At 40.7% G+C, this 14,055-nt stretch overlaps 1 protein-coding gene across 4 annotated transcripts in view; it reads right to left on the bottom strand.

Annotated features, from left to right (window-relative positions):
* The window catches only part of STAU2 (staufen double-stranded RNA binding protein 2), a 255,299-nt gene that overhangs the window by 109,289 nt on the left and 131,955 nt on the right, over positions 1 to 14,055 (bottom strand). For 3 of the 4 annotated variants that reach the window (XM_059723969.1, XM_059723970.1, XM_006272220.4), the window contains exon 12: positions 3,597 to 3,901. In XM_059723969.1, coding sequence (XP_059579952.1) covers positions 3,597 to 3,901 — 305 coding nt within the window. Of the gene's footprint in view, positions 1 to 1,388; positions 3,902 to 14,055 lie in introns of those variants that run through there. The other variant, XM_059723971.1, reaches the window with a different exon arrangement.

Genomic DNA, 14,055 nt, shown 5'->3' with positions numbered 1-14,055 from the left:
ATTAAATAAAATCCTGAGGTCCAAACACTCCTAACCATGACTGGATTGATATTTATATACAAATATAAAGTACTGCAAGCTTGGGCTATCATGAATCAACCTTTGGCCTCAGCCGCTGAAGTAGAAGATTTCAGCTACCAGCTCAGATCTAAATGCCACTGCAGCTGTGACATTTTGTCCTGGACCCATCTCTGCTTACAACTCAGGACCACAGTTCTTACACAAGTGCTGAATGTCCGTGCCATAAGTAGTCATAATGACTGCAGTGTGTCCAGGGGAACTCTGGCTTCTCAAGTGCATGATTACTCAAAAATATCTTGGCAGTGCTGGCACCTAAATCAGACAAAGACAAATACACCAGATGCATATAAAGCTACTTTTCTTGAAGAATGTCCAGAAATGCAATTTTAAGTAAATCACCTTATAAAATGGAACACTTAATAACTGAACAAAAGTAAGGAAATAGTATCACTGTATTATCACTGTGATCTATGACACAGGCTTATACAAAAACTCCTACTAAATAGCCATTTGAGGGAAGAGGTGAATGTATGCCTTGATCCTGTATCACAGTATACAAGAGCAATGAAAAAGCTATTGTGACAATGCAGTTGAAACACTGAATCCACACATAGCAATCGCAGGATTGAGCCTCCAAATTATGGTATCTGAGCCCTACAAATCTTTCCTCAAGGAAAATTTCTGCTGAATTAAGCAATAGACTTCAACTAACTGAAGTGAGTGTATAACCTTAGTAAATACTGAAGAACTAACTACAAGTAAACATTTTCTCTAAAAGTTTTAATGTAAAGAAACTGAAATAGTTTACTGAATTTAAACCATCTGCAAATAGATGTTTTAACTTTTCTATTCAAATGACAAACAGTGCATAAATGCCAGGCAGTCATTTAAAAATTACTTTAACTAAGAGCTGAATTTGCTTTTAAAAAAAAAGCTGTGTGCAATGTCTGCAAAATAATTAGCTTGTAGATCATATCCATAAATATAAAATAAGTATTTAGAATGCTTTATTCAAACTTTGTAAAGACTTGCTCGTAAAATACTTGTCTTTGTTAACAATGGTAATTTGAAGCTTGAACACTGAAAGTATGCAAGTGTTGCACCTGTTTTTCAGTGAGAAAGAGCTGCCGTTTCTCCTTTACAATTTTTTTTAGGAATAGTAGTATGCTATCCAAATTTAACAGTTTTTAGCACTTTTTTATATATTGTTCCCAAAGGCTCTTCAATATTAATGGCTTGTAATACATGATTGATATCATATACAATTGAACTGAGAGCTGAAATTAAATAACCAAGACTTTTGTGGCTACAGAAGTTCAAAGTGTCATAAAAAATCATTAAACAAATAACATTTTTACATTTACAAATGAAACTTTATATGAGTATTTATTGATTTTTTTTTAAAAATTCAAAAATACATTGTAACACAACAGAATGTTTATGTTCTTCAATGAAAGACAAAACTACGGTAATCATCTGGACCAGAATACAAATACATGCTAACAATTTAAAAATCATTTCAGGTCATTCAGGAAACATGAAACAAGCTATCTGTTTATAAGTGTACTGTTTTTTCTACTTGGTAAATATGCCTGAGAAAGTTAACCTGTAAAGAAATAGGCTTTTAAACTCTTAAACACAAAGAGCTTTCTACATTGAAATGGTGAAGAGACCTGTGATATGCACCTGACAGGCCACTAAGCCATTTCCCACAGAGATTCTGTTCACTGCTCCACCTCAACTCTGTGATCCAGCAGTGATGCACAGTTTCACATCAATACCAAACTCATTCAACCAAAGTTAAAAAAAAAAAAAATCAAACAAGCTAATTGATGTAAAATCAACACTTTATATACAGAGGGTATGTAAAAATCATATAGATTTTCAACCAAATTAGTGTATTGTTGTGTAGAACCGTGGACAAGTAAAAAGTAGTAATTTAGTTAATGGATAAAGCAGGAAATATATTTTTGGCTTGAGGTAAAACCCTTTAAAAACTACAATTTCTACATAATCAGCTAGAATCAGAGAATGAAAAACCAGGACAAACACAAGTAATCATTTTACAGTAACCACATACTATCGTCGAATAGGAACCAAAAACCAGTAACAGAAATTGTGCGTCGGCTCTATGAAAATAAAATGTTACTAGTAGACAGAAGCAACCTGACAAGAAGTGAAAAGAAGCAATGAAAACTTTGGGGATTAAATTTCTTTTCATCAGGATTTGTCTGTTCCTACTGTATGCAGATGACAGACTTAGAGAAATACAAACTATTTAACTCTTATTAGCAGCTTAACTCTACTGTGGTGGATTTTAGAGTTTTGTTTTTTCTTGCATTGAGAGATAAAAAACGAATGGACCAAAAGTAGCATATTTCAAAACTAAGAACCGATAAGAATTTGAGCACACATTTAAGTCAGCAAGCACACCTGGTGTAAACTGACATAGCCCCAGTGCAGTTAAAGGAGCTATGCTGATTTGTGCCAACAGAATAATTGACATTTAAATCACTTTAAGCAACTGCATATTTAGTAAATTACATAGGCTTTGGTGAAGCAAATAATCATGGGGCATGCAAACGTTTTACTAAAAACTTCTTGTTTTCATAATTTAGTTAGGTAAATAATACATGATCAAACTACATAAGCTGGAATATATGAAACCAAGGTATTGGATAAAATAAATTCATAAGTCTGAGTCATTGAAACAAAACAGTACAACGATAGAATTTTAGTAAACAGTCAGTCCTACTCTCCAATGTTGGAACATATTAAAAATCATCTATTATGCATGTATGTATGCGATTTTCTCATGGTGATTAGGAGGGAGCTTCCTTCCACCATTTACAGTACTGCACAAATGGCTAGGTGCATTATGGAGGCTCTTCACTGTTCTCTGAAATATAAAATACTGTATTGGCCACTGCTGAAAGTTATCAGAGATGATGGATTAATGAACTAACCTAGTATGGTAACTCCTGTAACATTTTTCTTTCACCAGTAGTGAATGTGGCATCGAGACCACTCTGCTCTGACACCAGGCCTGTTGTTATGACTTCTGATCAATAACTCCATTCTCCAGACATATGGAAAATGGAAGCAGAATATTAATTATAGGGAGTAAAGCAAACACCTGATCAGAAAAGGACAGAAAAAACATGCTACAACTTAAGCACATTTTAAAGTACCTTTGTTTGATCAGGTTTTAAAAGAGGAGCCAAAATCAGAGCAGTATGGAACACTCCTAATCCTTGAAAGGCAGGGACATACAAAGCAGTACCAGGACAGTGGAAAGAATCTTTTAAGTTTATAATTTTTAAGGAAGAGCAAATAAGGGAGAGGGAAGGGAGGAAGATGGGCTAAGATAAAGTGAATTCAGGAAAGAAAAATGAAGAGAGAATGGGAATGTATATGGGCATATAGGGGTATCATCTGGACCCAAAAATTTTCTTGGACCCTGCTACTTTTACAAGATAAGTTACATGCATGCCCAAACTCTGAGGGCAAGAGCGAAATCTTAGATGGCAATGCTATGATTCTGGCTGAAGAGCTTCATTTTCCCCCTCCCATACCTGAAAGCCTTGAATCCTTGCCAAATACTCCAGCTGTTTTGAAGGCTGCACTGCAGGACAGGGGGAAGCAGGAGATATTCCTTTTAGACCTACGGCTTCGGCAGTCGGGGATGTTCCATTCATGAGAAGTTCCCTGGCAATTGTAGCTGTGCTATTAGTGGTAGGTATGCTGAAGAAAGAGCTAGAAGTCTGGCTCATTTCTTTGGATGGCAAATAGCTTACAGTGGTACCAGGGGCTGCTTTGTTGCGGCTTGCTTCCATCTCTTGATAAACATCAGGCGAGAGATGGAGAATTCCCTTTGGTGCTGAAAATAAAAGCAAAGACCATTCTCATTGCACTTGCAATGAATTAAATATAGATAAGCAGACCCTTGTGATTTAAATGCTTCCCACCTGAAAACAAACTGTAGAGTTACAGACAATGAGTCTTTTTCATTTGCAACAATGAGTCAGATTGCATAGTCTACCTGATAATAAAGAGGAAGGAACCAAATTGTGTTTTAAAAAGATAAAGGGCCACTCTGTAAAATGTTCTATTTAAAATCTGTCATGTACCAGCCCTATGGTCCATACGAATGATATACTCAAATATTATTACTAACAAGACAGTAGTAATTACAAAAGAAAGACAGCAATCTTTATTTTGTTATAATCCTTTTACTTCCCGCATACCTGGACCACTGTCTGTCACCACTGATCAGCATTTCCTATACTAAGAAATCTTTAGACTGAACACTTCACTGCCAAAAACAGTCTTCCTGCACATATTGTGCAGTATATATTGTGAATAATAGTATATGCATACAAGACTAGCATACCTATGTGTATTATTTGCTCTATGTTTCATAGTTGGTAGGGTCGGAAGGGACCTGAGCAGATGATCAAGTCCGACCCCCTGCCACGGCAGGAAAGAGTACTGGGGTCAAACGACCCCAGCAAGGTGTTCATCTAACCTCCCTTTAAAGACCCCCAGGGTAGGAGCCAGCACCACTTTGCTTGGAAGTTGGTTCCAGATCCTAGCCACCCTGACAATGAAGTAGTGCCTCCTGATGTCTAGTCTGAATCTACCCTCTGCCAGCTTGTGGCCATTATTTCTACTCACTCCTGGTAGTGCTTGGGGGAACAGGGACTCCCCCAGTGCCTGCTGGTCTCCTCTGACTAGTTTGTAAATGGTCACTAGATCCGCCCTCAGCTTTCTCTTGTGAAGGCTGAACAGGTTCAGGTCCCTTAGCCTCTCTTCGTAGGGCCTGTCCTGCTGCCCCCTGATCATGTGAGTAGCCCTCCTCTGGACCCTCTCCATGCTGTCCACATCCCTCCTGAAGTGCGGCGTCCAGAACTGGATGCAGTACTCCAACTGCGGCCTGACCAGTGCCGCATAGAGGGGGAGGATCACCTCCTTGAACTTGCTTGAGATGCATCTATGGATGCATGACAAGGTGAGGTTGGCCTTCCTGACCGCGTCCCCACACTGTCGGCCCATGTTCATTTTGGCATCTCTAATGACTCCAAGATCCTTTTCTGCCTCTGCACTGACGAGAAGGGAGTTCCCCAGCGTGTAGGTCTGGTGCTGGTTCTTCCTCCCCAGGTGCAGTACCTTGCACTTGTCAGTGTTGAAACCCATCCTGTTCAACACTGTGAATGTGTATCACTATTAACATTAATAGGAATTATGTTAAGCATCAAAGAGATCCAAAAAATGTATTCATATAGAATCACAGAAAACACTCCTGTTTCTAGTGACACGTAATTTAAGGATAATTCCTCTATATTTCAGAATTTTAAATAATCTTTTTCTAATAATGGCCTGCTTCTGTACACTCACTTCTCAACACGAGTAGCTTCACACACTTGAGTAGTTGCACTGAAATTCTCAAGTGTATAAAAGTGTGCAGGATCTTAAGTTATGAAGTTTTCATAAACAGTAAAGACATATCAGTAAAATGAGTACACATTATGTTGAGAGTTTAAAAGGTAAAAAGAATTTCTAAGTAACAATGAATTGAGGAATGAACTTGAAAACATTTTATTTAATAGTAACAGGTAGATATGATTCTTCTATTTGTGACAGTGTAACAGCTTAAACATTTAGGACATTCAAAAATATGGGAGTCCATGTTAAAAAATGGCATACCAATTTGGCAAGTATAAGAAAAATAGTATAATTGTATGCTGACTTTTTATTTATAATACATATCAGTCATTTTAAGATTAGAGAAGTCTTAAAGCAGTGACACAAATGACATTTTTTGACGTCTTGTGCTAGAAGCAATCTCAGAAATAGCAGCTATAATTAAAATCCTTATCTACAAGTACATGATGACAATTGCTTCCCTATTGAACTTTAACTGCTGTCTCAGCAAACTGGCAAAATGTATCTTTTAATTACTTTGCTTCCATATTTGGCTTTTAACTTATTACTAGTCTCACTGTCCTGCTGATCACAGAAATGGAAGGTTTTGTAAGATATTTACCATATTTACCAGAATACAAGATGCCCTTAATGTAAGACAACACCTTAATAATTAGAATCTAATTATTGGAGGTTTGTCTTGAATTTATCCCTCTCTCACCACTACAGCAGGGAAAATAAATTGTGGGGGGAGGGGGGAGATTATGTAGTCCCCTTGTCCTCTGCCCCACTAACTTTCTCCTATAGTCAGACCCTGCTCTCTTTGAGCATCTGGAAATGAAAGGCAAATTGGAAAGCACTGACTTTCAAATAAATATACCTGTAGTAGTGTGCATATAGGCATATTACTACAGGTACCCAAAGACTTAGTTCATCCAGAATTGATGCATTTTACCATTTTTTAAACTGCTGCAGGATTTAGCACAGATCATCTACAAACACACTTTTAAGCAGCACTTTTGTATCTACTTACATATAGTATAATGTACATTTTTCTCTTTTTTCAATTTTGCATCTCAGGCCAAATTAGCCAAATCAGTTCCAAATTCTATCGATTGAGCACAGCTGTATGGCATTACCATGTGTGTGGTATTACCATCAGCAAGTATCTTCCCTCCCAGACACTTCATCCTGGGGCTTCGGATACTCCCAAATCCATAGCAGGTACAGGCCCCAAACCTGGAGGCCCTGGAGTTCAGATGCCCCTGCATTCACTTGCCCTTAGCCAAAAGGTCAAAGGAGCAAGCTAGGGAGAAATCCCTTATTCTCCATAAAAACAAAGTGTGTAGCCAAGATCCTCCCACTGGGGGTACTCTCAGTCTTGCCCACAGTGCATTGGACACATCTCCACCCTTAACTACCCAATGCCATTCACGATCTTGGCCCACAAGAGGCTGAGATCCTACATGCAATCCGTATGAGCCAATAGGGACTACACTTGATCCGAGCCAAAAGACAGATATTAGTCCAAAGCCAAAAGGCTCATGATTGATCTTATTCTTCATTGGGCTGGGCCCCAGCAGAGTTAATAGTGTTTCAAGCTATGATGACCCCACAACTCAGCACTGTTCAGTATGTGTTTGTATTCCAGGTACCCACCCACAAAGGATCTATGTGCTAATTAGCCCCACTACTCATGACTAGAACATCAGATTCTAGTCATGAGTCCCAGGATCCTCCAAAAATGTATATGCAGATAAGCTGGGGGGGGGGGGGGGGGGGCACCCGGTCTGGCTCCACTTCATGGAGTGTGGGGCCACACTAATCATGTAGAGACTGGTTTAAATTGTGGGCCCAGATCGTGGTGCAGCAGCTCCTTTAATCTTGGAGTTCCCCCTATACGCCCTCCTGCCACTGACTGATGGACATGCCCCGCTGGCCCCACTGCTTGCTCCTGATGGCCAGGAGGCAAAAACCATGGGTTTAAATATGCCACAGTTTTTGCCTCCCAGACAGTTAGCAGCAAGTAGTGGGAGGCAAAAACCACAGTATATTTAAAATTCTGTTTTTTGCCTCCAGGCCATCAGGAGCAAGCAGCTGGGCCTTTCTGCCAATCAACAGCAGTGGGAACTCCAAGATTAAAGGAGACACCATGCTGCAAGCTGGGTCCACAGTTTAAACCAAGCCCTAATCATACATTACAGGCCAAAAGAAGGGGAGACAGAGCCTCTTACCTATGCAGTGGTTTGGTGATGTTTGCCAGACATTTAAGGCTAGTAAAGAAACAGGAACCATTGCAAATGGGAAAGAAAGGTGTTGCTCAGCTATGTAAGTGAAGAGGAAGTTGAAATGTATTTGATGTAGTGGCTTACTATGACTTTGACAAGAGCTGCAGCTGAGTGGGATTTAGTGCAATGGCCACCATCTTATTCAGATGAAGCACTAACCTATCCTTGAAGTAGGCTCCTGTTAGCATATCGAATGTAGCATTTTTGCACCAAAGAGGGGGTGTGAGGTCTGGCTCTCCTGGGATGGGCCTGGTATTGCAGTACCTCCAGACTTGGTGCCAGTTTGCTGCAGAGGGACCACCTGCCTATGTTTTCTTAAGGGCCGCACGCACGCATGCACGCTCCCATCATCATATCAAATGTAGCAATTCTGGCATGAAGGGGAAAGTGTCAGGATTGTCTCTGGCCCTCCCTGTGCCAGCCTGGTATTGCAATACACCTCTAGGCCCAATGTCAGTTACCTGCAGAGGAAACACCCACCCTGTTTTGAAGGGCCAAAAAAAAATTAATAAAAGGGGTGGAGGGGGGTTCCCATCAGCATTTTTGGCACTAGGGGAGGGTGTTGGAACTTGCTCCAGCCTCTCTGAGTGCCAACCTGGTACTGCAGTAGCTCTTGGTGCTCATTCCCACCAAGGGAAACATCTGCCATTTTGTTTTTTCTTTTTTAAGGGCCATACAAAAGAAAAAGTTCCCATCAGTATGTTTATCCAATATGGGCCTTGTATTTTACAGGCATGCTCAGTGTTGGCTACAATTAACCAACATCATGATTGGTTTCCTTTACTGAGCACAAGCTGTTTCTGGCAGCAGTTTAATGACAGATGAAGTATTTAATGAAGTTTTCTTGTATGCAATGGTAAAACGAGTGGCTTTTTTCCCCCATGTTGATCTGGGGGGGACACACCTCATCTTATATATGAGTAAATACAGAAGTTTTACTATTAAAATATCAATAATTTAGTATGGCAGTTATTAATTTCACAATAGGACATAATGTAATGTGAAGTATAAGATCTGCAGTCCATTTTCACTCAAGTAGCCTTACTGACTTTAACAGAACTACCTGCATGAGAAGGAGAAGAAGTTTTGGACCCTGAAGTTTGGCTTTTCCACCTTTGAGTCAAACTGCATGTGGGTACAGTGATGAATCAAACAATCCTAGATTCCTTTAACCTCTCTGCATGTATAAACATGGACAAGAAGATTCAAGGGAGTAGATTCATAGATGTTAGGGTCGGAAGGGACCTCAATAGATCATCGAGTCCGACCCCCTGCATAAGCAGGAAAGAGTGCTGGGTCTAGATGACCCCAGCTAGATACTCGTCTAACCTCCTCCTGAAGACCCCCAGGGTAGGGGAGAGCACCACCTCCCTTGGGAGCCTGTTCCAGACCTTGGCTACTCGAACTGTGAAGAAGTTCTTCCTAATGTCCAATCTAAATCTGCTCTCTGCTAGCTTGTGGCCATTGTTTCTTGTAACCCCCGGGGTCGCCTTGGTGAATAAATACTCACCAATTCCCTTCTGTGCCCCCGTGATGAACTTAAAGGCAGCCACAAGGTCGCCTCTCAACCTTCTCTTGCGGAGGCTGAAAAGGTCCAGTTTCTCTAGTCTCTCCTCGTAGGGCTTGGTCTGCAGGCCCTTGACCATACGAGTTGCCCTTCTCTGGACCCTCTCCAGGTTATCCGCATCCTTCTTGAAGTGTGGCGCCCAGAATTGCACGCAGTACTCTAACTGCGGTCTGACCAGCGCCCTATAGAGGGGAAGTATCACCTCCCTGGACCTATTCGTCATGCATCTCCTGATGCATGATAAAGTGCCATTGGCTTTTCTGATGGCTTCATCACACTGCCGGCTCATGTTCATCTTGGAGTCCACTAGGACTCCAAGATCCCTTTCCACCTCTGTGCCACCCAGCAGGTCATTCCCTAGGCTGTAGGTGTGCTGGACATTTTTCCTCCCTAGGTGCAGCACTTTGCATTTCTCCTTGTTGAACTGCATTCTGTTGTTTTCTGCCCACTTGTCCAACCTATCCAGGTCTGCCTGCAGCTGTTCCCTGCCCTCCGGCGTGTCCACTTCTCCCCATAGCTTTGTGTCATCTGCAAACTTGGACAGAGTACATTTGACTCCCTCATCCAAGTCGCTGATGAAGACATTAAAGAGTATCGGTCCAAGGACCGAGCTCTGCGGGACCCCACTGTCCACACCCTTCCAGGTCAAGACCGACCCATCCACCACGACTCTTTGGGTGCGACCCTCTAGCCAATTCGCCACCCACCGGACTGTGTAGTTATCCACATCACAGCCTCTTAACTTGTTCACCAGTATGGGGTGGGATACCGTATCGAAGGCCTTCCTGAAGTCTAAGTATACGACATCCACCCCTCCTCCTGTGTCCAGGCATTTCGTAACCTGGTCATAGAAAGAGACTAGATTGGTCAGGCACGATCTGCCCGCCACAAACCCGTGCTGGTTTCCCCTCAGCATAATTTGCCCTGCCGGGCTCTCACAAATGTGAGCCTTGATAATTTTTTCAAAGATTTTACCAAAGATGGAGGTGAGACTGACTGGCCTATAGTTGCCCGGGTCCTCCTTCCTCCCCTTTTTGAAAATGGGGACCACGTTAGCCCTTTTCCAGTCCTCTGGGACTTGGCCCGTGCGCCACGAGCATTCGAATATTCCCGCCAGTGGCTCTGCAATGATGTCGGCCAGTGCCTTCAGTACCCTCGGATGGAGCTCATCCGGGCCTGCCGACTTAAAGGCATCCAGTTCTTCCAAGTGACTCTGCACCACCTCAGGATCTACGTATGGAAGTCTGGCGCCTTGCTGCTGCCTCTCTACAACCCCAGTGAGAGACTTGTCGTGCCCCTCACTTAGGAACACTGAGGCAAAGAACTCGTTGAGGAGCTCAGCCTTGTCCCCCCTGTCTGTCACCAATTGTTTCTGCCCATTTAGCAGGGGTCCTATTCCTCCCTGGGCCTTCCTTTTACTCCCAATATATCTAAAAAAACAATTTCTTGTTGTCTTTTACTTGGGTTGCCATCCTCAGCTCCATGGTAGCTTTGGCCCGCCTAACTGCCTCCCTACAAGCACGAGCAGAGGAGGTATATTCATCTTTAGTGATCTCACCCTGTTTCCACTTTTTATGTGCTTCCCTTTTGGCCCTTAGGCTGCCCTGGATTTCTCTGGTCAGCCATGGAAGCCTCCTGGCCCCTTTCCCTTTTCTGCCTTGCTCGGGGATCGTCTTGCTTTGTGCCCGAAGGATCGTTTCCTTAAGGCACAGCCACCCTTCTTCGGCTCCCATCCCTTCAAAACTCCTACTCTGCAGTGCGTCCTTGACTAATCGCCTGAGTGCATTGAGATCAGCTTTCCTAAAGTCTAGTACTTTCACCCTACTAGTTACCTTACCCACTCGCCGTCTTATGTTGAATTCTATTATTAGGTGATCACTGTCTCCCAAATGGCTACGGATCTGGAGGTCCCCTATCATGTCATCTCCTGTTGCCAGGAGTATGGCAGGAGGGAATCCTATGTCCCCTTACATTTACTTTTGACAAAATGCATCAACTTCCCACAGCTGCACTGAAGAAGTAAAAACATGAATACACAGAGCTAGACACCTTCCATATCTAGCTGATTATCTAATCCCTGTGTGCCTGGTGATGTGAAGTATTGGTAGACCCTTGTCTGAACCTCAGAGTACACCAAGTCTCCAGTTCAAACCCTACCCAAATGGAATCCCAATGAAGATAATGGGTCTCTGCACAAACACAGGCCAATGCTACAACAGTGTTGGGAAGGGTCAGGGAGACGACCGATGCATGTTTTTCCTCTGCTGGGAAACTCATGCAGGACAATTTACAATATGGGCTTTCACGTATAAAATATGTGAATGTTTTGCAATTATAGGCAGCATTTCAATAATGACTATACACCCTTAATATGAGATTGTCACTTTCAGAAAATATCAGTTCTTTTGTCTTTAAATTGATTAGCAAAATAGGTATGAGAATAAAATAATTAATATAGATATACAGCTTCCTTCATCTTGTTAACAGGTAAAACTATGCTACATGAATAAAGACTCAATGACAACAAATGGAGTGAGGTGTTCAGCAGTGTGTAAGATCTGAACCACTGTGAATGCAAATTCATTAAAAGCATTTGAAAAACAGAAGTGACAGACTTAAATAGCAAGCAAAAGATTACTCTTCTATAAAACTAATATGTAAAACAACCTGATGTAAGAAATAAAAACAGTATGATCCTAACTTTTTCAATTTCTAAACCAAATCTAATACTGCAGATGTCTGTTCCATTGATGTAATATTACTTAAAACAAACATTTCACATGCTTTCTCAGCCTTTTCAGTGTTTTTACATGATCCACCCAAATATCTAACTGCTGTCTGGAACAATAGTTTGGAATTTTTCCAGATTGCTAAACTCTCTTAATGTTAAAATAACTAATATACAGCATATGATAAAAAGATACTGAGTATGATATGGCAAATGTTCTTGAAGTGCTTAAATTGCAATAATGGAAGTGCTAAATTAATAACAGTAAAAGTACTTTACACTTAAATAACACCTTCCATCTAAAGGTCTCAAAGTGCTATATAAGTAATAATTAATTAATGAAAGTCATACAACATACTTAAGGGGTAGGGAATTTTAACATCACTGCTGATTATATTTAAACAGTGAGTAGTATAATGTTTCAGACTTCATAGTAATAAACTTGCAACTTATCAGGATTTTAACTTCAGAACCCAAATTAAAAATAACTTTAAATAGCTACTGATGCAGCCCACAAAAATTTTTAAAAGCCAATCTTTGAATAATTCTGTTAAAACATATATATTTTTAAGTTTCATTTGATATCTTTTTAAAATGTTACTAAGATCTTTTAATAAAATGCTCCTGTTCTTGCTGCTTGTTCCAAATCTGAATGACTGACTTTGTTTGTATATCACAGTTTAGTTGCTGTGGTAATTAAGCATCACAACATGAGGATTAGGACATCAAGTCAGGAAAAAACTGTAATAGCAGAAGAACTCTTAAGGAACAAAGATGAGAATATATTTTCATATAAATGCTGTTAATAAAAACATGAAAGAACAGAAACACAAAATGAGAGCCCTCTTGACTGCTCTCTAAATAAAAGTTTTTGGTGTACCATCAGCAGATCTTTAAAATTAACAATGAGCTGTTAGCCATTCGTCTGAAAAATCTAGATTTTTTATGTGAATATCAAGTATTAACTTATCATATACTAAATTCAACACTAACTTTATATTACTCAATTATATATAATTGCAAAACAAAAAGCATATGGTAATTTGTCACAACTATTGAGTCATGGGAATTATAGTCCTCCATTTATATCAACAATGGTGCACCTTCTGTTGGATATAACCTATAGTTGCATTCATGGAGAATCTACAAATAATTTCCGTGCACAAGCATATTATTATTCAAACCTGTGGGCAATCATGCTAGGAAAATATGCAGGCTAGCTATGCAATGATAATCACTAACACTTGGAAAACAGTTCCTACCCATTCTTTAACGGTAATTGTTTGCAGTCTCTTACAATTGCTACCTCAAAAGAAAATCTAATCCAAGGCCCAAAAATCAACCTCAGGTGTGTGAGACATCCTTTGTTTTCATCTATTAATCAGATATTAGACAACTATCAGGTTTTAGAGACATACTGTATACAGGCTGTTTCACTGGACTACCTCATATAGTTGTACTCCTCTGATATAGTCCCACTTGTTAGAACAGCAGTGGCAGGGACAAGTAAATAAAGAATTTCTTTTTGAATGACATGATTTCCATCATCACTTTTCATTGGACAGACCTGGATTGCTCATCCTTATCTTTTGTCTGGAGCAGTCATTCTTAATATGGGAGTGCGAAGCAGGCTGTATTCGATTTGGATTAGGATTTGGCCCAAATTGGGGACAGCAATTAGATTTGTTGATTCGGATCACTACCCATTTGATTTGGCTGAATCCAAAACTGAAGATTCGATGCTGATTGGGACAATCAGCAATTCAGCCACAAACACAGCTTTAAATGTTTTTTCTACATACCTCAAGGTACCAGGTGCGGCTTGTGAATGCTGTGATGGTGGGGTGGATGGAGTGTCCCACAGGAGTGTGGGGTGCTTCATGTCCACTTTTGGATCTGCTACCGAGCATGCTGGGGACCCCCCCTGCCCTCCTGTGGGACAATCCATCCTCCCCAGCATCTTAGCAATCACAAGCTGCGGCTGGTACTTCGAGATATGTAGGAAAAACATTTAAAACTGTGTCTAT

The sequence above is a fragment of the Alligator mississippiensis genome, chromosome 3 (genome assembly GCF_030867095.1).
Source record: "Alligator mississippiensis isolate rAllMis1 chromosome 3, rAllMis1, whole genome shotgun sequence".
Lineage (NCBI taxonomy): Eukaryota > Metazoa > Chordata > Crocodylia > Alligatoridae > Alligator > Alligator mississippiensis.
The sequence above is the reverse complement of the archived record's forward strand: the minus strand, read 5'-3'. Positions and strand labels throughout refer to the sequence as shown.